At 59.2% G+C, this 22,550-nt stretch overlaps 2 protein-coding genes across 2 annotated transcripts; both read left to right on the top strand.

The window, feature by feature from the left end:
• Nucleotides 1-14,189: 14,189 nt before the first annotated feature.
• On the top strand, nucleotides 14,190-16,655 carry LOC309404995 (sulfotransferase 1B1-like; the record flags this gene model as incomplete). The annotated part of the gene is given in 9 exon segments (XM_081999669.1): nucleotides 14,190-15,172; nucleotides 15,174-15,268; nucleotides 15,445-15,482; nucleotides 15,486-15,573; nucleotides 15,694-15,791; nucleotides 15,889-16,015; nucleotides 16,118-16,212; nucleotides 16,290-16,470; nucleotides 16,543-16,655. Coding segments are annotated over 9 exon segments (927 nt in total). The 5' UTR covers nucleotides 14,190-15,080.
• Nucleotides 16,656-17,441: 786 nt separating this feature from the next.
• Nucleotides 17,442-19,549, top strand: LOC309404781 (sulfotransferase 1B1-like). Its single transcript, XM_081999364.1, has 7 exons — nucleotides 17,442-17,933; nucleotides 18,161-18,289; nucleotides 18,390-18,487; nucleotides 18,665-18,791; nucleotides 18,881-18,975; nucleotides 19,053-19,233; nucleotides 19,307-19,549. Exons 1-7 carry the CDS (start codon nucleotides 17,630-17,632, stop codon nucleotides 19,417-19,419), a joined length of 1,047 nt encoding a protein of 348 aa, XP_081855490.1. The 5' UTR covers nucleotides 17,442-17,629; the 3' UTR covers nucleotides 19,420-19,549.
• Nucleotides 19,550-22,550: the final 3,001 nt, after the last annotated feature.

The following is a 22,550-nucleotide window of genomic DNA, read 5'->3' as shown; positions in this document are numbered from 1 at the left end:
CCTTGAAATAAGAGGTGATCTCAGATCCCACGCAGCCCCTGCCTGCTCTTGCAGGGAGAGCTGGCCGGAAGGGACGAGTTGTGGAGTGGGGAGGTTGTGTTGATACTTTGATAAACCCAGCTGATATCAAAAGACAGAGAGCGTTGCCTGTTACAGTCATCAGAGGTGTGGCTTGGCTGTGCCCAAGCAAACATTCCTGCTGGGCAGGGAATCAATGAACCCATGACTAGACAGCTCCTCCTCCTTCCAAAGAAGAAAACTTTGATGATCAAAAGCCCAGCCTTCCTCGTTTTACCAAAGAAAGATGGGGAGGGCTTTTGGCTCTGCTTTAGAGGTGGGAGTGGGAATTTTGGGTTGCTCTCATCCATCAAAGGCAGCCTTAGGGCAAGTCAAGGGAGAGCAAGTAGTGCAGCCGGTTTGAAGAAAGGCAACTTAGATGGTCAGCAGCTGAGGAGCTGAGGCAGCTCCTGGTCTGACATGTCTTGCTGATGCACCTCGCCCACGCGGTGAGCCTGGCATGGGACATCCCTGTCTGACAGAATGAAGCAGGTGGGGAGAAGGAGCACCCCTCTTCCTGCCGAGGGTGCCAGGTCATGTCTAGTGCACACAGCGATGCTATATGCCCATGGATTTACACTTACAACAGGAGTTTCACTGAAAAATTGGGAGCTCTCCTGTCACTTGGGAAGGTGCCAAATGAGAAAACAGAAATGTGGACTAAAGACCTTGAAAGCAACTCTTTGCCTTATCTTATCTGGATAAACTCAGGGAGATCAGGAGGTTGGTTGGCAGCACTTTTGGTGACACAAGGAGGCTGACGTATGAAGTGCAACACCAGAGCAGAGTGGCTGGCTGGCCAGGGCCAGCAGGGGCTTTCTGGACAAACTCTTGGGAAATGTTGCCAGCAGGCTGCAAGGAAATTAAGCTAGTGGGATCATTCGTGTGCTTCTGCACAAATCTGCACAAATCCTGTGAGTCTAAGGAACAAGCACACTGGGACATAGCACAGGAGGTGGGGAAGGAAGGTGTTGGTGGGGCAGTAATGTGGAGGCACAAAGGGCACAGACATGGCAGAAAGACCTGTGCCAGGGTGAAGTGGGAGTATATATTAAATCCTGGAGGCAAATCAATTAACCATCTTACAGGAGAGGGGCTGGATCCCTAGGGACCCAATTGTTGGAAAAAAGTGTTGGGAGCACCTTAGCTTCAAAGTATGACTGCTTGGCTTCTGCCAAATAAAATAACAGAGAAGGAGGTGGTAGAGGGGCCGGTGAGAGCAATATTGAAACTTTCTAAGGAGCACACACAGAGCACACTTAATTAGTTGAAACGGGACAGCACAACAGCAACCTTCATAAAGTCAGACTGGCAGGACAATATCTGCTGCATTGGTCCGCCTTCCCCTGTCTCGCCCCCATGCTGGGATCAGGCAGGCTGTTCCAAGCATCCCCCCACTTCCAGACGTGTCTTGCCCTAAAACTGCTGGCGACAGAGCTGGTTGGAGCACCAGTGCATCGAAATCCCCATGCACTTTCAGCAGGGAGAGCTTGAAAGGAGCTTGGAGCAGCTGGAGGACCTATATGTAGGGAGACAAGAAGCTCCTCAAGGACCTCAAGGCATGGACAGAGCAGACCGTGGTCCTAGCATAACATTAGCTGCAGCAGAGGCCAGGAGCAGGAGTCCCTGGGAAGGTGTAGTGACCAGGAGTTGGGGATGAGCCTTCTCATTTCTGTTTTGTTTCTCTGGTTACTTTGTATTTTCCCTATTAAAAATACTAACTAATTTCAGAAGCATGGAGTTGCTCTTCCAAACATGTATTGCTTTTGTTTAAACAAATGGTTTTCTTGATTTAAAAAAAAAAAAAAAAAAAAAGGCTATTTGGGGAGGTGGTCTCATCTGGGCAATGCTTTCTGAGTACCCCCTTATGGCAGAATCGTTCCAGCTCAGCAGCCAAAGGGGCTTGGGCTGTCCTTGAGCCATGGGGGGGTGGCAGATGTAGAGACGGAAGAGCTTTTTGTGTGGAGGGTGTCGGTGAACAGTCTCTCGTCCCTTGGGGTACCTGAACTGTCTGTTAAACTGCAAAACTGGGGGACACTGGTGGAGGATCGCCATTTAAGCTTCGCTGCCTCCTGCTCCTAAGCACTGTCTGAAAGAGAAGCTGTTTGCAAACAGATCAGGGTGTCAGAAAAGTGCCTTTAACCAGAAATGGGTCCCTTAAGCTTTTAGTTGTGTTTTTTAAGATCAGTTCAACTCAGAACAGTATGAACGACAGAAATTTTCGGGCTTATTTTAGGTAAACCGATGTCTTCAAAAGGTACTTGATGTTGCTCTTATTGTAGGGGACATGAAAATCTCTTTGTCTGAGACCAAGGTGGGTTTTGTTTGGAGAAACCACCAGGGTTGCATCCTTTGTGGATCTGAAACAGTAACTGAACTGGATGGTAGCGCCGGGCACGGTCAGATCTTGATGGTCTGGCAGAGGTGCCTTCTGTGGGCCGACAGAAATGAATGACGATGTCTAAAATTGAAAGAGCTTTTAACAAAAGAGACTTGTTGCATGTGGGGAGGTGAAATATTTTTATTCCCTTCAGGTGAGAAGGTATTTGTGGGCCAAATGCTGAGTGGTTTGTCAAACAGAGGGCACTAAATATTCTGCCCAGGGGCAGAAAAGGCCAGCCAGCTGGTCAGGCTTGGTCTTCTAGCTCTGGATCAGCAGAATTACTTTTTCCCCAGAAAGTCTTCAGGACAGTTGCAGTTCACTAGCCAGAGGGGTGCTTGGAAAAGAGGATGGCCAAAAGTCATCCTTTAAGGATGTCCTTGCTACAGCTGAGCAGAGGCTGTGTGTGGCTCTGGCTGTCAGGGGAGGCTGGAACCAGCTGGAAGTGCAGATCATGAGCTCGAGTCCTGTACCCTGCCTCTAAATACAGTGGTGAGAGGCTTGAATCCACCTCACCACCATGTCAGCCCTCTTCCTCACCTCTTGGCTGCACAGGAGGTATTGGACACGGCCCAGAGTGGTTTATGTTGCAGAGTTGAAATTTGCAGTGAGCAAAGCTGCGGTGGTTAAGTGGTGTTTCTTTCCCTGTCTCTCCCAGTGCGTCCTCTTGGTGCTTCATGTGCCTTTCCTCGCTCTGTCTGGGATGTGCTTCTGTCTTTGAAGGTTCCTTCTTGTGTCTTCCATGCCCACCCTTACTCCTTTTGCCTGCCCAGGTTACCTGTTTCCCCCAAAGCACTTGGGAGACAGAGATCATTTGTAATGGTTGCAAGACTCTTCCTTAGTTAAGTTAGGCTTCCTGGGATGTGACGGATGAGAAGCCATCAGCAGAACGCATGCAACATGTCCATGCTGCTCCAGCTTCTCGGGAGTGGGAATGGCTTTGCTATGGCATTTCCTGAGGAGGACGTGATGTTCTCTGCCATATGCAGTGGTGACAAACTGCTCCCTCTTCCCACACCTGGGGACACTGTGTTGGCAAGGTGGAAGGGTGCTCAGCAAACAAGTTTCATGGTATTGATGCAGTTTTGCAGAGTTGGGTCTCCTTGTAAGGTCGGTGGTAAGAGGAAATTTATAACGCTGTGTCCCAAAGTTACCCTTTAAAGCACCAGCTATTTTAACACTGGGAAATCACATAAGCATTTTGAGAGGTTTGCAGTATTTCTTTTTTAGCAGTCACTTTATTAAAGATCTTAGGAACTGGAAGTCCTCCTAATAATACCAGTCATATGCTGTTCCCAAAGTTTGAATGAAAGCCATATCACCGAGACTTGGCCAGAAGTGTTTTTGCTGATGCTGTTCCAGCTGTAAGTAGTATATTTACAGATCAAACTTAGGGAAGCCAAGGACTGGAGTAATGGCAGTGGGACCTCTGAGCAGGTAACTTGTAGGAAAACTCTGGTAGAGGTCTTGTTAAACTTTCTATTGCTTGTGTTTTTTTATAGGATTGATAGATAGGAGCTGGTTTTGTGGAGGAATAGGAGACAAGAGTAGCCAAAAATAGCAAAAATCAAGTGTGGGCAGGTGGGAAGCCAAAACAGGGCTTTGGGGGCTCTACCACTCGTATGTAAGATAGTTGACTTGAAAGCCATAAGGTAAATGCAATTCAAAGGTTAAATGACTCTTCAAAAAGCAAGGTCACGCAGCATTTAAATTGCCTGCCGGAGAGCAGCCTCTTCTCTGTGCTCCTGTAAATCATCTACCATTAATAGGGGAAACAAATCCGTGAACACATGTAAAAGCGCAATCACTTTGAGAAGAACTGGCATGAGTTCCTGCTCACAGGTGCAGCGGGTGACACTTCGGCCACCGACAGGCTCACGGGACACCCCCATCTGGCATCCTAGTCCTGGTCCTCACCATCAGTGCTGCCAGCGGAGGGAAAGGTTCTCCAAGAAAACAATAGACAAAGATACATAGATAGGAATTTGATATGATTTACACCAATGAATCAAATAGGAGGGTATAAAATTAAATAGTGGACAAGTTGAATGGTGGTTCTTGTGCTAATTTTCTGGAAAGTGGCTGCTTCAACCTCCTGCTCAAATCTCTACTGTAAATGTGACAGTAACTTTAAACTAAAAATAACCCAAGAACCTCAAAGATGAGAAGAGAACACAAGAAAAGCTGCTTCAGGGTGCAGCCTGATGAGCCAAGAGCATTTCCATTGTCATGAAGTAGCTTTTCCCATAAAAAGCAGATTAGACCACGTTGTTCAGGAAATGGTGAGACTACATTGCTTTGAATCAAGAGCTTCTCCTTGGAGCTGGTCTTCTGCTTAGCAACAAGTGGCTGCAGAGGCACCATCAGGAATTGTTTTCCCTCGTGAAGAAGGTGGGCCACAAGAATGCAACTGAATTTGCTTTCCCTTGCCCCAGACTAAGCCCTGCAGCACCAAGGAGGTACTTTGCTCAGCTTTTGCTGGATTTCTCCAGTTCCAGCCACCGCAATGCCACCACCTCCCTGCCAAACTTTAGGAAGGGCTTTCTAATTTTTTTGCAGAAGTTGAAGCAAAGCAGAATTACCAAACCCACCTCAAATCAGCGCGGCCAAAGGTAATCCCTCCCCAAACCTTGCGCTCAGTGCACAAGCCTTCATGGGTTAACTGTCACACATTGCTTCATAAAATGCACTTTTGTTAGAAAACATTTATGGCAGCAGCTGCACCAGCAAGTTTGCTACCAAAATATCCTTCTGGGCTTTGAGATTTTTACAGTCTTTGTTGGTTGGTGGTTTGTTTGTTTTGTTGGTGTGTTGGGTTTTTTTAAAATCCTCATCCTGTTCTAAATAGGGAAGTGGTTCAACCCTCTCTTTCGGTTTAATTTTGCTTCAGCCTACCGTTTTCTGTTTCAGACAGAAGGAAAACTCCTAGTTCGGTCATAACAGAAGGAAAATACGACTGTGTAAGCTTGGCCCTCAAAAGACAGAACTAGACCTCTTTGTGTCTTATTTAGCATAAATACGTTTTGTGTAAGGCTGGCATACAACACTTGAAAGAACAAAACCAATGAGGTCACCACAACATGAAATACCTTGAAATTACCTGTGGCTGAACGGACTTGCCCTGCAGTCCCTGATTTTGCTGGAGGGGGCAGCGGTTATCTTATAGCAGGCACAGATGGATGGGGAGGGCAATAAGGAAAAATAATTTGGTACAGCAGTGGTTACTGAACACAGTTTGAGGCCACATCGCTCTACTTTGAAGAAAAAGTTTTCTTCCCTGCTAGAATTAAGTACAAATATTCCTTGATCTCGACACAGTGAGAATCCTCTTCCTATATCGAAATTACTTAGGGACTTGCCAATGAAAAGGTCAGTGTGGTGAAAAGTCTGAGGGCTTCTGTAGGTAAGCACATAGGATCAGCTACCCAACCAAACCCAGCCTCTGTAAGAAAGGAGTTTTTCTAACCAGGACACCTCATTTAGTCTGTTCGCAGGTTTTTAACTTTGGGCAACAAGCTTTGGAGTTTTTTTTAAACACAGACTGCAATATTTATATTTGCTAATTGCACTGTATGGCTTTGCCAGGGGAAAGACTGTTCTTTTAAGAGGGAAGGAAGCTATTACGAGTAGCACTAGGCTCACAAAGCTGCCATTTACATTTTCCACTTAGTTATTCACTCTTCAAAGCCCACAATTGTTCTGCACTGATGCAGTTTTGCCACTGGGAGCCATGGGGCAAATGGGAAGCGTTGGGCCAGGAGCAGCTCTGAGCCTCTCAGCCCTGGCGAGCGTAAAGGCTGTGCTGGTGGGACCCAGGGCTGCCCCAGCTCTTCGGTGGAGACTGCCCTGGGGGGAGAAGTGCACCCTGAGGAGCCTGATTCTGTCCCAAAACTCTGATTTCAGAAACGATTTGCTGTTAATGCATTGCTTAGGCATTGCGGAAACACAGGGTAAAACACAAGCTGTGTGTTGATATAAATTCTGTGAGGAGAAGGAAGGACGTTTAGTTCTTGCCTATAAATATAACCTGCTTTTAAACCTACATGCAGTTATTATATTGCATGTGCTACTAAGGGGAACAATTTATTTGCATGAAGATGAGGCACCCAGAAGGCAGAGATCCAAGTCTGTGTCATCCCCCAGGGAACTCTTGGGGAAAAAAAGGGAATATTGGGAGAGAGAAAATGTGGTGGGATGCAGGTAGAAGAGTGGAGGGGGCTGTGTTAGATGGCAGGCCACGGCAGAAGCTGTTTTGGAGGAACAGAGAGATGGAAATGAGTTTTCTCTTGCAAGTAAAGCATGTTACATGCCCACTGATTGCCCCTCTGTTAGCCTATGTGTGTTGCCCCTCGTTTGCCTGGATCTGGTGCTCGGTGCACAGCCCTGATTGCTGTTGAAAGGATCGAATCCATCGACCAGGAAGAGTAATGATGCCATGGGATTCTAGCCAAATTCTTGGAAGAATGGGTATGAAAGCAGGTCTGCTCCCATTTCTGTTTGAAGCACTCGGGAAGATGAAAGCATCACACCTCTTCCCTTCAACCGTCACCCATGTCTGTCCCCATGTCACCAGCAGCCCTCTGCAAGCGGCTGGCCCCAGTGGCCCTCCTTTCTCCCAGGCACACACTTGCTCCCACGCCTTCCCTCACTGGCCCCGTGCACCTACCTGTCACCCCACGGCCTCGGGAACGGCTTCCTACCTGACGGAGTCCCTCTCCCATCCTGTGTTTTCACGACGAAACCCCAGCAAGAGGCAGAGCCCAGCCTGGAGCTGCCCAGGGAGCCCTCCTTGTGCCAGCCCCATGCCGTGGTCCTGGGGCGCCAAGGCCCAAAGCCCGGGGTGTTGGTAGTGGCCATGCACCTTACCGGGCGCCTCCAGCTCACTGCCCACTCCTCTGCCTGTGGGCTTCCCCCCTTTTTCTCCAGCCATGCTCTCTGCTGGTAGCAGGCTCACTGCAGGATTTCCAGCCCATGCCCGGTGAATGTCCCAGCTGATGCCTGCAGCTCGTACCTTGTGTCAACAGCCTGGAGCTGATTTTGGGGTGATGGATCTCCCTGGCTCCAGCCTAGTGGGGGAGAAGTCCTGGGAAAGGTCCTCTCCGGGGAGAGACACCCACCAGGGGAGAAGGGTTTGGGCCATGGGTCCCAGGCCTGGAGGGCTCAGGGAGCTGAAAGTGCGGTTTCTCTCTGACCCCTCTCCACACCAATGGGACCAACATGGACCTTGTTCCTGCAGCTCTGGGATGAGACCCCAGCACCCAGCACAGCCCATAGCGCATCCTGCTGCAGGGTGAGGTGAGGGTCTGGGCGATGCCCCACCATGCCCTGGCAGTGGGGCACTGCTAGGGGGGCCTGGGGAGAGGAGAGAGGACCAGAGGTCACTCAGGCTGCAGTCATGCTCACCTACAGCAGAAGCTGCCCCGGGTGAGGCAGAGCCAGGAGGGAGTGGCTCGGGGGCCAGGGAGAAGTGAGGTGGAGACCAAGATGGAGGCACATCTGTGGACCCTCGATGGAGATGGGGGTCCGGTCCGGTTGGTCGCCAAAGCTTGTGAGGCCAGCGTGCACCAGGCCAAATGAAACATCTGAGAGAGTCTCTGGGGGAAAAAGGCACTTTTCACACCATTTTTGTGTGTCCAACTCCTTATTCAAGGTGTGAACAACAGCCGGAATAGTCATTGACTCATTAGTCTGTACTTAGACAATGTACAGTTATGACAGTTCATATTCAAGTTACAACAATCAAGTTACAAGATCATTTGAACAAGCACAAGCGGTAATTAACTGGAGCAGAAATGAACTGGAGCTGGAGCCACAGATGAGCTGGAGCCATAAATAAGCTGGAGCTGAAATGAAGCCAGAAAAGATGAAACCCAACTGGAGCTTAAAATGTGCTGGAAGCAAGAACAAACTGGAGCTGAACCTAAAACAAACCAGGAGCAGAAACAAATGAGCTGGAGCTGCAACAAACAGGAGCTCAAGTGAGCTGGAGCCGAAACCAGCCGGAGCCACGAATGAAGAGCTATCCACGAGCTGGGGCAGAAACAAAACGAAACGGGGGCAGAAGCAACTGACCTGGAGCCACAACTGAGCTGGAGCCACAAAGTCCCCGCAGCGTCTCTGGGCAGGCAGAGCTGGGCGGGCGCAGGCAGGGCCGTCCCCAGCCATGTGCAGGGCAGGCAGCAGCATCGTCCTCGGTGCAGGCAGCCGGCTTCTTCCTGGGGACTCCACACCCCACGCGGGTCTCTCTGGCTTGGGCAGCTCCTGGCCTGGCTGGGGCTCCTCTGTCTGTCTGTCTGTCCCTGTGCAGGCAGAAACACGGGACAGTCCGAGCTCCCTGAGGCATGACATGGCCCAAAGAGCCCCCAGAGCTGCTGCCCCTGCAAACCTGCAGCCTCCCAGGCACGGGCAGCAATTCCCGGCCCCTCACCAGCCCTTTTGGCAATGGCTCCCCAACGCCACGCACCTGCCACGGGAGGGGAAGGAGAAACGGGGATGGGACACCAAAATGTCCCATTTGTCCCCAGGATAGCAGGCGAGAGCCAGAACCTGGCTGAAAACTCACCTGCTGTGTGCAGCAGCAGCAGCGGCACAGACCGATGACCAGCAGCCCCAGGGCTGGGGCTGGCACCACTCCAGTGCCAGTGGGATCTGGGCTGGACCCCATCAGCGCCCATCAGCGCCCATCAGCCCCGAGAGACCCGCACTGGCACCCACGGTGACCCATCGGTGCTGCCCCTCTCACACCCGGTCCCCTCCTTCCCCCCAGGGGACCCGTGGGGAGCGCTGCCAGGGGCGGCACCCGCCCTCCCTGTCCCTCGGCCGCCCCGCCGGCAGGACAAGGAGCAAAACCAAAGTGCCCCGAGCACAAAACCGCTCCCCGAGCTCCGGCCAGGCCCGGCTCCCTCACGCACGCTCGGTCCCGGCGCCCCGGGGCACGGCAGCCCCCGGCTCCCCACGGCCGGGGACGTGACCCGTGACCCCTGCCCGCCCCTCAGTTCCCGGGGAAGCCTGCAGGGACCCGGCCCCTCCCGCGGCACCGGCGATCCCCGGGCCCCGCCGGCACAGCCGGTCCCACCGCGCAGACCCGCTCGGCCGCCGCCTCGGGGCACTCCCCTCACCGGCGCCACCCCCCGGCCGGCGTCCCCCTGGCACTCGGCGCCTCGGGGCCGCGCTCCTCGCCCAGGCGCCGAGACGGGCCTCCCCCAGCTTCGGCCTCGCCGGTGCCGCCAACGCCTCCCGAGGGACCGGCGGCACCGGGACCGGCCGCCGCTCCCCGTGCCCGGCCAGGCCGCCTTCACTTCCGAGCCGGCGCGGATCCCTGGAGCGGCCTCTGCTCCCACCGCAGCACGTTTTGAGCAGGAAAAGAAGGTTTTCAGTAAAAGCAGGGCTTCGCGCAGGGCCCCGAGCCGGCCCGGGGCCCCGCCGTGGCAGCGCTCGGCGCTGCCGGCCGCGGCCCTCGGGCGCCGCCTGCGAGGGTGAGGCCGGGCGGGGCTGAAGGGCTGAACCCCCAGCGGGGACCAGTTCCCCCAGCAGCGGCTCCACACGCCCCGGTTCGCGCTCTCCCCGGCGCCGGGCCGGAGGGGCCTGTCCTGCCGGCAGCGAGCTGGGGAGGAGGAACCAGCCGGGAGGAGGGAGCCCGGTGGCGGGAGGGGTCACCGGCTGCGGGAGGGGTCACCCAGCCCCGCCGGGCCACCTCTGCCCCCGGGGACGCGGCTGGGAGCCAGGACCGGGAGCCGCGGGCGTGATGGAGCTGGGGCTGATCCCCTGGCGGAGATCCGGAGCGGCAGCTGCTGTCCCCCGAGCGGGGACCCGGGGGAGCTGGTGCCGAAACCCGCCGGGAGAGTCACCCCGGGCCCCGCCGGGCACCCGGGGGTATCTTGCACCAGTGGGGGGAGAGGAGAACAACCCCCGCACCCGCGGCTGCCAGCGCAGGCAGCGCCCCGACGGCAGCTTCCGTGACCCAGTGGCCGGGAAACACGCGGGCACCCGCCAGCGCGGCGCCGGCCCGGGGGGTCCGTCCCGGGGGGGGGCGGGGGCAGCACCACCCTGCAGGCAGGGCACCGGTCTGAGCTACGGGCAGCGCCCGACGGCCAGCGGCGGTGCCGCCGCTCCCGCACCGGAGCCGGCGAGCGGGGCAGAAGGGAGGAAACGGCGCCGGGCGGCCCCGTTCTGCCCCGATGTCCCGCGTTTCCCTCGCCCTGCCCCGTCCCGGGAGCTCGGGGGCGGCCGGGAGACGCCGTCGCCCCCGGTTCCCGGCCGGTGGCGGAACGGCGAGAGTCGCGGCCGGAGCCACCGCGGAGGAGCCCCGGGGAGAAGGGACACCCAGGCGCGGCGCAGAGAGACGCGGCGGTGGCACCGGGAGCAGCCGTGGCGGGGGAGCAGCACGGCCGCGCTGGCCAGAGCGCCTCCCGCCTCCCGCTGGAACTCGCCGCCCCTGGCCCGCGGCCCCCGCCCGCCCCGCGGCGGCGCCCCCTGGCGGCCACGGGGGGAGGTTTGAGGCAGCGCCATCCCCGCGCTCCGAGGCCCCGCGGCGCCCGTTCAAGAGGCGGGGGAGCAGCGGGGGCGGAGGCGGTGCCGGGCTCACCGAAGGCTTCGCGGCCGCGTCCTGCCGGGGAACGGGGCATCCCCCCGCCGGCACCGGCAACACGTCCGCCCGCCTTCGGCGGGGGGGTAGGGCCGGGCACGGCGCCGCCGGAGGACCCAGCCGGTCCCGAGGCCGCCGCGGCAGCCGCCGGGGGGACAGCCAGCGCCGCGGGGACGCGCCGTCGGCCATGGGGCGGCCGGGGAGGAGCGGGGCCGCCCCACTGCCCCCCTCGGGGCTGCCCACTGGCGGGGGCTTTCCGAGCCCGGCCAGATGACCGGCTCATTCATCGCCCCTACCCCCGCCCAAATCGCGTGTGTGGCCCTGGGGAGGGGGCGGGGGGACGCCAGCCCTTGCAGCGCGGCCCCGGTGCTGCAGGCAGGACGTGGCTGAGCGAGATCCTGGACGTGACCTGCCACGACGGCGGCGTGGAGAAGCGCCGGCGGGACGCCGTCTTCCGCGGGCTGCCCTTCTTGGACATGAAGGCCCCCGAGACACCCAGCCGCGAGCCCCCCAGCCCGGCTGCCCCCCTGGGCTGGGTGCGGAGGCGGCTGACACGGGGTGGGGCTGAGGGTGCTGGGGCGCACGCCGCTAAGCCCCCTGTCCCGCGGGCGTCGAGCTGCTGGAGAAAACCCCATCCCACGGCTGGTGTTAGACCCATCTCCCGGTTCAGCTCCTCCTGACCTCCTCCCGGGACAAGAACTGCAAGGTAACGCCGTGGGTGCCCCCCGCCTCTCTCCCCGCCCGGGTGGCAGGGAGGGGGCACTGCTCTGCACCCGCCAGCCACATCCTCGGTGGTTCCCAGGTCATCTACACGCCCGCAACCCTGAGGATGTCGTCATCTCCTCCTACTACTTCTACCTGATGGCCAAGATGCACCCCCCAACCCCAGCACACTGGGCCAGTTTCTGGAGACCTTCATGGGTGGCAAAGGTGGGGGCTGAGCCCTGGAGTGGCCACTCCAAAACACCAGTGGGGAGGGTGTCCCCTGCCACCCCACTTTTTGGCTAACCCCTTGGACCACATCCCACAGTGGCCTATGGGTCCTGGTATAAGCATGCGCAGGGCTGGTGGGAGGAGAAGCAGCTCCTCTACCTCTTCCACGAGGACATGAAGAAGGTGAGGGTGGGGTGGAGGGGAGGGTGCCCCGGTTGTGCCCCTCAAGCCTTTGTGGCAGCCTCCCCATGTTAGCTGCCCCACAGGACCCACGGCAGGAAGTGCAGATGATCCTGCGGTTCCTGGGCAAGGAGGTGGTGGAGGGGACAGTGGCAAGGATCCTTCACCACACCTCCTTCCAGGGGATGAGGAAGAACCCTGCAGCCAACTGGAGACCATACCCACCGCCCCGATGGACCACAGCCTCTCCCCTGTCCTCTGGAAAGGTGGGGTCCAGCCAGCGGTGGAGGGCTTGGGAGGGGTGTCCCAGGGCTGTATTGCAGCCCCCATCTGCAGCTGCAAATATTTCAGGAGTGTCAGGATTTGCCCCGCTCGCTTTCGCACCCCCAGGGATCTCTGGGAACTGGAAGAACTACTTCACTGTGGCCCAGATTGAGCAACTTCGACCAGCACTACTGGGAGCACACGGTGGGCTCCGACCTCCGCTTCCAGATGGGGGCATGAGGGGCTCATCCCCCTGCCCAGTGGGGCTCTGCTTCTCCCTGCTCCCCCAGCAGGGAGAGTGGGTCCAGACAGAGCACGCTCGCCCCAATTCGCTTTCCCCTCTGCAATAAATTGGGATAACCGGAGGGTGAGCCACTGCCTGCAGGGAAAGGTGGAGGGGCTGAACCCCCCAAATCCCAGGCAGCGGCTGGGGGTACCCCCATGCTCAGAGGGCAGGAGGGTGGGCACACGCGGTGGATTTTTAGCTGGTGGTGGTTGGGCATCACTGGGGGTGGGCATGCTGCCAAAAACTGCCACTGGCCCCCGACCCCTTGGGCCTCCCCAGGCCCATCCTACCAAGGCATCTTGAGGGAGCAAAGATCGTGGAAGAGTGGAAAAACCCCAAAGCGCCAGTAAAGCTGCTGCCCTCCGCAGCTCTTGCCTGCGCAGGAGCTTCCACGCCTCCGGGTTGTGGCAAGTCTGGCAGCGCGGGCGGTGGCAGGGCTCACCCCGGGCTCCCTGGCCCAGCCGGAGCTGGTCAGCCTGTGGTCTGCAGAGCGAAGGCGAAGGGCAACACCTCCCTGCCGGCGTATTGCCACTTTGGCAACGTCGCTGTCCTTGCCGTGCAACCCACGCTGCAACCTCCAGCCCGGCTGTGCCGAGCCCTTGCTCGGGGATGGCTTGAGCAAACCAGTCCCTGCCAGAGTGGGGGCAAGGATTTGCTTTGGAGCCCCAAATCCCCCAGTTACACCCCGTTTCCAGCCAAGGTTGCAGCTTTGCGGCAAGGCAGTCTCGTGGGGTTGTTTCATCTCTAAAGAGATGCAGCCCGATTCCGATTCCTGAAGGGCAGCAGCCCTGTGAGGGAGCTCTCCCACGGGAATAAACCCTTTCCATGCATTTCAGTGCCGATGGAGAGCTCTGCGCTTCCCCAGCTCCTGGCTTTGCCTGCAGGCTTTGCACACGCAGACCATTTTGCTGGCATGTGGACGGACGGATGGACGGGCAGGGAGCGCATGTCCCTGCCTGTAAAGCACCCAAATGTCTGACACGGCGTGTCCTGTCTCACGGGGAACTCGGCCCTGGGGACAAATCCGGGATGTTTTTCTCGAGGTTGCGAACAGGCGAGCTGCTCCCCCCGCCCGGCTGCCATCTCTCCTCCCTCCCCACTCCCTCCCGGCTCGCGTTCTCCCCTGGGGAGTGGGTGAGGAGGGAGCTTTTCGCCACCACTGGGCAGCCTTAAACCCTTCTCCCAGAAGTGCGGTGTCGGCTGCGCTCGTGCTTTGCAACTCTGCACACCTCGGGCCTGTATTTGGGCGCCCTGGGGGGGGCGTGTGACCAAAGCCTGACCTGCTGGCGAGCCCTGCACTGGTGCGAGGAGCCGGGGACGTCCGTGGGGGTGACCTCCAGGCTGGGACAGGGTGATGTTCAGACCCCCTGGGACAGGGATTGGGATTTCCTCCCTGCGTTTGCCTCTGTGGGCGTGGGGGGAAGCTGCGGTTTCCCCCCGCCACCATCTGTGTGTTTAATGGGGGCGGGGGGGAGTGCTGAGCATGGCACAGCTCATCACAGGCATCTGGGGACTGTCCCCAGAGGGGTTGCATCCCCATGCCCGCTTGCCCCTTCCCTGCCCTCCTCCCTCCGCAGCGCTGGGACCAGGTTGCTCCAGGTCCCTTCCCTAAGGATGTCCCCCGGCCTCCCGGGCGCCTGCCCACGCCTCCATCTTCCACACAGGGAAGGGAAAATAATGCCTGAAGCACCCGAAGCTGCGGGCAAAGCTTTGCCTCCTCCCTGCCAGAACACCCAATGAAGAGGCGGGTAGCAGGGAGACCCTGGCCGTGGTCCAGGGGCTCGGCCCGTTTCGGGGTGTCCTGGCCTTGCAAGTGGAGGGCCTGCACAGGGAGATGGGGGGTGCTCGGAGGGACTCGGTGCCCTGCAAGCCCCTGGGAGATGGAGGCGAGCCACAGAGCTGCTCTCCAAAAATCACAGCGAGGGGTTTCACAGCCGGCATCTCCAATGTTTCTGTCTCGGCTGGCGGAAAGGATTCCCAGTCCTGCAAGCCCGGCTCCCCCTTCCCAACTCCTTCAGACCCCACGTAGCCCCCCCGAGCAGGGCTTCCCTGTGCCGCCATGCCACAGAGAGCCGGGGACAAAAAAGCTGGGGTGGGGGGCAGAAAGCAGCCTGAAGCCCCAGCCAGCAAAGCCCCCGCGAGCTTTCACACCCCAGAAACAGCGCTGCCAGCTTGGTACGGGCAGCTGCCTGCTGCCTGCACTGACCTGAGCCCCCCGGGGCCGGCTGCGCCCCTCCACGCTCCTTGCACTGCCAGCCAGCCCCCAAAATCCCTGTGGGGAGGCACGTACCACCTCCCAGGATGCCAGCAAGCAGGGCAATGGTTTCCTTCCCGTGGCTGGGATGGCTGGGCTCAGCAGGGATTTTGGGGACCCCGGGGGATGAGGTGGCCTCGTGATGCTCCCTGCCGCCAGCCCCCCCTGCGCCCCTGTCCCCAGCAGGATGGCCGATCCGGTCACCTCCCTGTGGCAACCCTGGCGCACGGAGCATCCCCACGGTCGGCGCCTTCGCCCCCGACTGGGAGAGGGTCAACACCTTCCAGAGCCGCCCCGAGGACATCGTGGCGGTCACCTTCCCCGAATCCGGTGGGCGTCCCCGGGCACCGGAGAGAGGCCACGCTCAGGAAGGGAGGCACCAGCCTGCAGTCCCCTGGGCTTGGGGATTGCCAAAAGGCCGTGCCGGCGGATGGTGCCCCTCTGGTGCCTGAGATGGGGCTCCGGTGGGAACGGCACCCGCCGGACACCTGACCTCTCCTCGCTGGGCACCGCCCGGGCCAGTGAGGTCATGGACGTGATCCCGTGAGGTGGCGACCCCGAAAAATGCAAGCGGGATGCCATCGTCAATCGGGTCCCCACGCCGGAGTTGGCGGCCCCTGGGAAGATGCCAGCAGGTAGCAGGGCGGCAGGGAGTGGCGGGGGTCTGCGGGTGCCGGATGGGGGCCAGGCTGGGTTTTGGTGGGGGGGCACCCTGCCGGCCGGGGGAGCGCTCCTGGGGGAAATCTCCTTTGCAGGCACAGAGCAGCTGGAGGCCATGTCGTCCCCTCACGCCATGAAGACCCACATCCCACCTCACATCTTGCCCAAATCCTTCTGGGAAAACCTCTGCAAGGTAACAGGCTGAAGGGGACGCACCTGGAGGGGCCCGGAGGGGAGACTTGCCCCACTGGGACCTTGCAAGTCCCCACGTGTTACCAAGCTCTCTGCAGGTGATTTACATGTGGCACAACACCAAGGATGAGGCCGTCTCCTTCTATCACTTCGACCCGATGAACAAGCTGCACCCACACCCCGGGACATGGGCCTGGTACCTGGAGGAGCTCATGGCTGGCAGAGGTGGGACAGGGCACCCATGGGTGTATGTGCGGACCCTGTGGGGTGCGGACCCTGTGGGGTGCTGACACCCACAGAGACCCCCTGGCCGCTCTCCCCACGCAGTGGCATATAGCTCCTGGTACAACCACGTCAAGGACTACTGGGAGCGGAGGAAGGATCACCCCATCCTCTACCTCTTCTACGAGGACTTGAAGGAGGTGGGGGACCAGGGTGGGTGGTGATGTGGGGTCTGGGGGGGTGGCAGGAGGGATGAGCATCGGCCTGTGTCCCGCAGAACCTCCGCCGGGAGGTTGCCAAGGTGGCCCAGTTCCTGGGGCGGGAGCCGCCGGAGGCGGCGCTGGACACCATCACCCAACACACCTCCTTCGAGGCCATGCGGGACAACCCCACCACCAACTACAGCATGGTGCCCTCACACCTCATGGACCAGGCCGTCTCCCCCTTCATGCGCAAAGGTGAGCGGCCGTGGGGGGCTCCCAGCGCATCGTCCCCCGGCCCCCCCTGAGTGCGGTCTCATCCGGCCCCAGGCGCCACCGGAGACTGGAAGAACCGCTTCACCGTGGCCCAGAGCGAGCGCTTCGACCAGGACTATGCGCAGAAGATGTCGGGCACCGACCTGCACTTCCACACCCAGATCTGAGGCGGCACTGCCAGATACCCCCCAAATCTGACCCCTGCCAGTGGCACCACCGCTGTGCTGGGGGCTCCTTCCCCTCCCCAGGACTGCTGGAGAGAAACAAAACGTCGTCCCTGACCCGCCCCCCCCTGAGGGATGGTCACTGCCCTACACCTGCGCGGACCCCAACCCAGCTGTTCCCCCATGGGGCCCTGAGCTCTCCTCGGGTTGGGGACAAGCCCATGCCACCCCACGTCCCCTCAGCCGCCGTGGCGGGGGTATTGCCGCTGGCGTCTCAAAGGATCGCAGAGGATTTTGGCAAGACTGCGGGAAGGTGCTGGCTGGGCGCGGGCAGCGAGAGGGGCCCTCTCTGTCCCCACGCAAGGGGACAGGGGCTGGGACCTGTGGGGGGGAGCGGGGCCGGTGGGGCCGGAGGTGCCCGCTGCAGCCTCACTGGGAGGTCAGTTGGACGTTGGCTTGTCCCCACGCTCGCTCCTCCCTCCCGGCAGCCGCAGCGCTGGCAAACATTGCTGCCCTCGCCCGCCCTGCCTCTTCCCTTCTCCTCCCCGTAGAAACAACCGTGAGGCCCCGCGTCTCCTTCTTCGCTGCCGTCAACCCCCAGCGTCGCCCCCCGGCGTCACCCTCCCGGCGCAGAGCAGCACGGCATTAGGTGAGCCGGGTGCCCCGGGGCGCCCTGTGGGTTCCCTGCCTGCACTCAGCCCCTCGGGGCTGCGTGCTGCGGGGTCCAGGGCGGTGGGTTTGGCGTACTTTGGGGTGCAGCCGGCACCCCTGAACCTCCCCCTGGGCTGGGGGCTGCTGTGATCACCCCAGGGACCCAGTTCCCTGCCCCCCTGGGGTGCTGAGGCAGGGGGACAGCTGCCTGGCCGGGGTGACACCGGCACCCCGCGGGCACCCCCAGTCCTCACCGGGGCACCGGGCGGGCTCCTGCGCCCGCAGAGGGGACCCCCGTCCCCAGCGCTGGGCGCAACGGCAGGACCATGGCGACCTCCGGCCCCTGCGCCGCCGGTGTCACTGCCGCTGCCCGGGCAGGCGCGGCGCCAGGCGCCCACGCTGCACTGGCCGGCGGCCGCCCTGGGAGGGCGAGGGGCACCCCTCACCGGCCAGCCCCCCCACGCACCCCCGTCCCCAGCAGGATGGCCGGTTCAGACGCCTACCTGCGGCAGCCCTGCCGCATGGTGCACGGCATCCCCATGGTCAACGCCTTCGCCCACGACTGGGAGCGGGTCGACACCTTCCAGAGCCGCCCCGAGGACATCGTGGTGGTCACCTTCCCCAAATCCGGTGAGCGTCCCCGGGCCCACCAGACACAGCGGTGCCGGGTGGGTGCGCGTGTGGCACGGCTGCGACCCGCTGCCTGGGGGGACGCAGCACATTCGGGGCCGTCACGACAGAGCCATGCGGGATCTCCCTTTGCCCCCACGGCGCCCAGTCGAGGTCTGGGGGGTGAGCCCGGTGCTAAGCCCCCCAACGCCGCCCTGGCCGCCCCTCTGGTGGGTTGCTTTCCCCAGGCACCACCTGGGTCAGCGAGATCGTGGACATGATCCTGCAAGGCGGTGACCCCGAGAAGTGCAGGCGGGACGTTATCACCAACAGGGTGCCCATGCTGGAGTTCTCTGCCCCCGGGGAGATGCTGGCAGGTAGCGGGGCATTGGGGCTTTGCCGTGGGCACCCCACCGGGGGCTGAGCCTCGGGGGACTCTACTGAGGGCCCTCTGGGCACATGCTTTGGTGTCCCCAGGGACAGAACTGCTGGCCACCATGCCCTCGCCCCGTGTGGTGAAGACCCACCTGCCCGCACATATCCTGCCCAAATCCTTCTGGGAAAACCGCTGCAAGGTAACCCCCAACCCTGGTCTCTGCCCCATGAGGCATGGCAGCCCCCTGTTCCCCTGCGGCAGGACCCCCTGCTGCTCCCTCCAGCATCCTAAGTGGTGTCAGGAGCCCCAGGGGCTGCAGCATCCCCCCTGTTGGGGGTCCTGGGGCTGCCCCTTGTACCCCATGGCCCCTCTGCAGATAATCTATGTGGGGCGCAACGCCAAGGACGTGGCTGTCTCCTTCTACCACTTCGACCTGATGAACAAGTTCCAGCTGCACCCCGGGACATGGCCCCAGTACCTGGAGAAGTTCATGGCTGGCAGAGGTGGGACAGGGAACCCATGGGGTGGGTCACCCCATATCCCTCCACGAGCTGCCCCCCACAGACACCCCCTGGCCGCTCTCCCCACGCAGTGGCATATGGCTCCTGGTACGACCACGTCAAGGACTACTGGGAGCGGAGGAAGGATCACCCCATCCTCTACCTCTTCTACGAGGACTTGAAGGAGGTGGGGGACCAGGGTGGGTGGTGATGTGGGGTCTGGGGGGGTGGCAGGAGGGATGAGCATCGGCCTGTGTCCCGCAGAACCTCCGCCGGGAGGTTGCCAAGGTGGCCCAGTTCCTGGGGCGGGAACTGCCGGAGGCGGCGCTGGACACCATCACCCAACACACTTCCTTCGAGGCCATGCGGGACAACCCCACCACCAACTACAGCATGGTGCCCTCACACCTCATGGACCAGGCCGTCTCCCCCTTCATGCGCAAAGGTGAGCGGCCGTGGGGGGCTCCCGGCGCATCGTCTCCCCGGCCCCCCCTGAGCGCGGTCTCACCCGGCCCCAGGCGCCACTGGAGACTGGAAGAACCACTTCACCGTGGCCCAGAGCGAGCGCTTCGACCAGGACTACGCGCAGAAGATGTCGGGCACCGACCTGCACTTCCGCACCCAGATCTGAGGCAGCACTGTCGCACATCCCCCCAGCCCCGCTCCCCGGCAGCAGCTCTGCCCCAGCCTGCCTGTGTCTCACCGGCCTCCCCGCGCCACAGGGACTTTTGGAAAAATAAAAGAGTTTTATTTCTGTGTCTTCCTCCCAAATTTGCACCTGTGTGAACGCTGCTGCATTGCTACAAAGTGCTGCGGCGCCTCATCCTACCTCGCATCGCCCCAGCCCCGCGTTGCCCGCCCAGGAGATCGGTAGGATACGCCTGGGCAGCTTTTTTTGGAGGAACAAAAAAGCCAGTATGTGGTACAGAGGCATTTCCAGCACACGGCGAATAAAAGCTGCAGGCACCTTCCACATGCGCGTCTCTGCCACGGCCAGGGCTCACATCGGGTCCACAGCCATCGCCTCCTACCTCAGACCCCCCTGTTGACATCATACTTTGGGGGGGACGGGACGGGACAGGACAGAGCATGGTGATGGCCATGACCCCCCCACTGTGGGGCCATGTGGAAGCGAGGAGATGAGCGGAATGGGGACAAAACCAGCCCCAGGGCGGCCGGGAGGTGGACGCAGCCGGGGGAGCTCGGGAGCGATTGCTTCCACCCAGGAGCAGCGGAGCTGGAGGCAAAAGGAGGATTTTGCCAGTTGCTTTTGCGCTGTTCGGCTCCCAGGGAGCTGGAAGCTGTTCTGCTCTCCCCACAACCTTGTCGCCCATCGGGTGTGGCCGGTCCCCGGGGGGTCCCCTCAGCTGCTCCCCCTCCCACCGTGGCCGGAAAAAACACAGCTAAAAGGGAACGCTGCAGCACCGCGGCACGCGATGCAGCTGGGGGACTGCAACAGCATCGCTAAAAGCTGGTGCTTTTCAAATAGCTGTTTACATGCCACAAGCATTTAAGAAAAGGAAACTGCGAGTTGGATGGTTGTTGGGTCCCGGTTCCTCGGATGCTGTCCTCCCCTGCCCACGTTCACCGCCCTCCCTTCCGCTTGGTAGACATGCAAGACAAACCTGCCTGCAACCTGAAGGAAATATTCATTGCTTGTAGGCACGGAGCATCTCCGAAGATGCAATTTTTTTACTCAGGAGTGGGCAAAATAGGCCAAGAGGTTAAAAAAAAATGACCGGGGACCTAGGGGAGAGGCCAGGTGACAGGGATGCCGCCAGGCACAACCCAGCGTGGAAACAGGGGCTGTCGGATGTGAAACGGCTCCGCTGTGCTCTGGGGATGAGACGGACGGTAAGCTGGGACCTGTCCGGGGATACAGGCAGCAAAACAGAGTCAAATCCCATCATTCAGCAAAATCCTTGAAGTTTGGCTGTTAGATACCACAAACCCAACAGAAGTGAGGGGAGTGGGTGTGGCAGCAGAGATAGGTCTTACCTACCTGGATGTGTGGGGAGAAAACAAGGAGAAAAAGAAAAGCTACAGAACTGTGATCCCTCCTTGGAAGAAATGTTATTTTAAGTCATAATAAAATAATTGCAAATGGTTTTTGGCTTGCTTTCAGGTGCTGGGGGCTTCTCTGTGTTGTATGATGCAGTTTGTGTGTTGCTTGGTTGTAGTGATTTGTTACAGAACGACGCAGCAGGCTCTGAACCTTGCTCTCCCCTCTTACCTTGCAGTCTCTGTACAAACAAAACCGAGCCAGAGGTGCCAGAAGAGGAGACAGTAAGAATAATCCAGGCAATTACAGACAGGAGCAGAGATAACTGAACTGGCGAGCGGTGGCTTCAGCCACTTCTGTCGTACAGAAAAGATGCCACGTAGGAAAGCAGCTCCTGAGCCAGGCACGGTTCCCTGTAGTGTCTGGTCACTCTGTAGTTTCATCTTCTACAAATCTGCCTTTGAACCCCTGACTCCCGTGACATCCGCCACATCCCAGAGCACATGGTGCCTCCCCTGGGGATTCCCTTTCCCCCCACAACTTGATGTTTGAGGTCCCTTACTTCATGCACTGAGATACAGCCAGCGATTCATCCACATTGATCTTCCCCAACCTTCGGGATTCGGTAGGCTTTCCTCATAACAGCCTCCGCTAGCTGTGTATTTTTAGACTGAAGGCATCTTAGTCTATTCAGGCCCTGGATTTCCTCTGCTGGTTTATCTCTCAGCCCCTCAACCTCATCATGTCTTGCTACAGGAATTTCCTTTTATTCTTACTCCTGCTGTTGCAACTGGGCACCACCAGCATGTGTTTTCGCCCTGCTCTCTTGCCAAACACTGCTCCTCCGCTAATGTCAACAACTTGGTCTTCTGTAACTTGTTCCAGGCATCTTCTTCCCTCCCTAAATCGCATGCATGCCTCTTTGTTGCTGCTTGGATATAAAGCCAGGCCTTCCAATCGTTCCTGCTTTGCTCCTTAGATGTTTCCATTTGTGTGGAAGCACACAGATTTATTTTTTGTTTCCCCAAAGCATCTCTGGTCTGTTAGATGACTCTCTAATGACACCTCTTTCCTCTTCGTAATTCAGACAGCACGTGCTGTGAAATGGGTAGGGGCATCCAACACGCCTCAAGAAGTGCTTTCATTCACTACCCTCAATGAGAACCGGTTTTTTTTGTATTTACATCTTTTGTCCCCGGGCTCAAAGTGCAATCCTAACAGCACCTGCCCTCGCTGCTGTAGAGAGGGTGTTTGTTAGCAACTGAAGAAGTGCAACATAACCAGCTAGAGGAGGCTAAAATGCTGTGTCCCAGGAGTTTTGTGTAGACCCAAACAGCTAAGACCCTGGGAAAGAAACAAATACTTGGTTATGAGGCCAGAGGAGGGATTGCAGAAGTAACGTTGCCCTCAAAAGCACCATCTAGCAAATCAGGGCAGGATGAGTGCAGCTCCCTTGTAAACAACCTTGTAAAAACAGGAACTTTGAATCCCTTGATAGGGACGTGGCACGTCTCTTCCCACTGCTTGTCGATGCTGAGGTGTACACATGGTGGGTGAAAGCCCCGGCGGGGACGGAGAAACCTTCCTCCTCACGGCCATGCGCAGACGCCCGGGAGCGGAGCCGTCAACCACAGAAGGGGCCAGCAGGAGCTCAGGGGAAGTCCTTGAGGCTCACAGCAAGGGTGGCCAAGGGTGCTCCCACATGACATGTGGAGGTCCAGACATCCAAGCTGATGACATCCAAAGGAGAGAATGTCCCT

The sequence above is a fragment of the Phaethon aethereus genome, assembly GCF_964289735.1.
Source record: "Phaethon aethereus genome assembly, chromosome: 4".
NCBI classification, from domain to species: Eukaryota; Metazoa; Chordata; class Aves; order Phaethontiformes; family Phaethontidae; genus Phaethon; species Phaethon aethereus.
Note: the sequence above shows the minus strand (reverse complement) of the source record. Positions and strands in the feature narration are given on the sequence as shown.

Bases quoted from the DNA above. Each gene is read 5' to 3' on its own strand.
- LOC309404781 (XM_081999364.1), top strand. From the start codon at position 17,630: ATGGCGACCTCCGGCCCCTGCGCCGCCGGTGTCACTGCCGCTGCCCGG. The intron at 18,290-18,389 runs GTAGCGGGGCAT...TGGTGTCCCCAG, and splicing joins CCCCGGGGAGATGCTGGCAG to GGACAGAACTGCTGGCCACC. The intron at 18,488-18,664 runs GTAACCCCCAAC...GCCCCTCTGCAG, and splicing joins TCTGGGAAAACCGCTGCAAG to ATAATCTATGTGGGGCGCAA.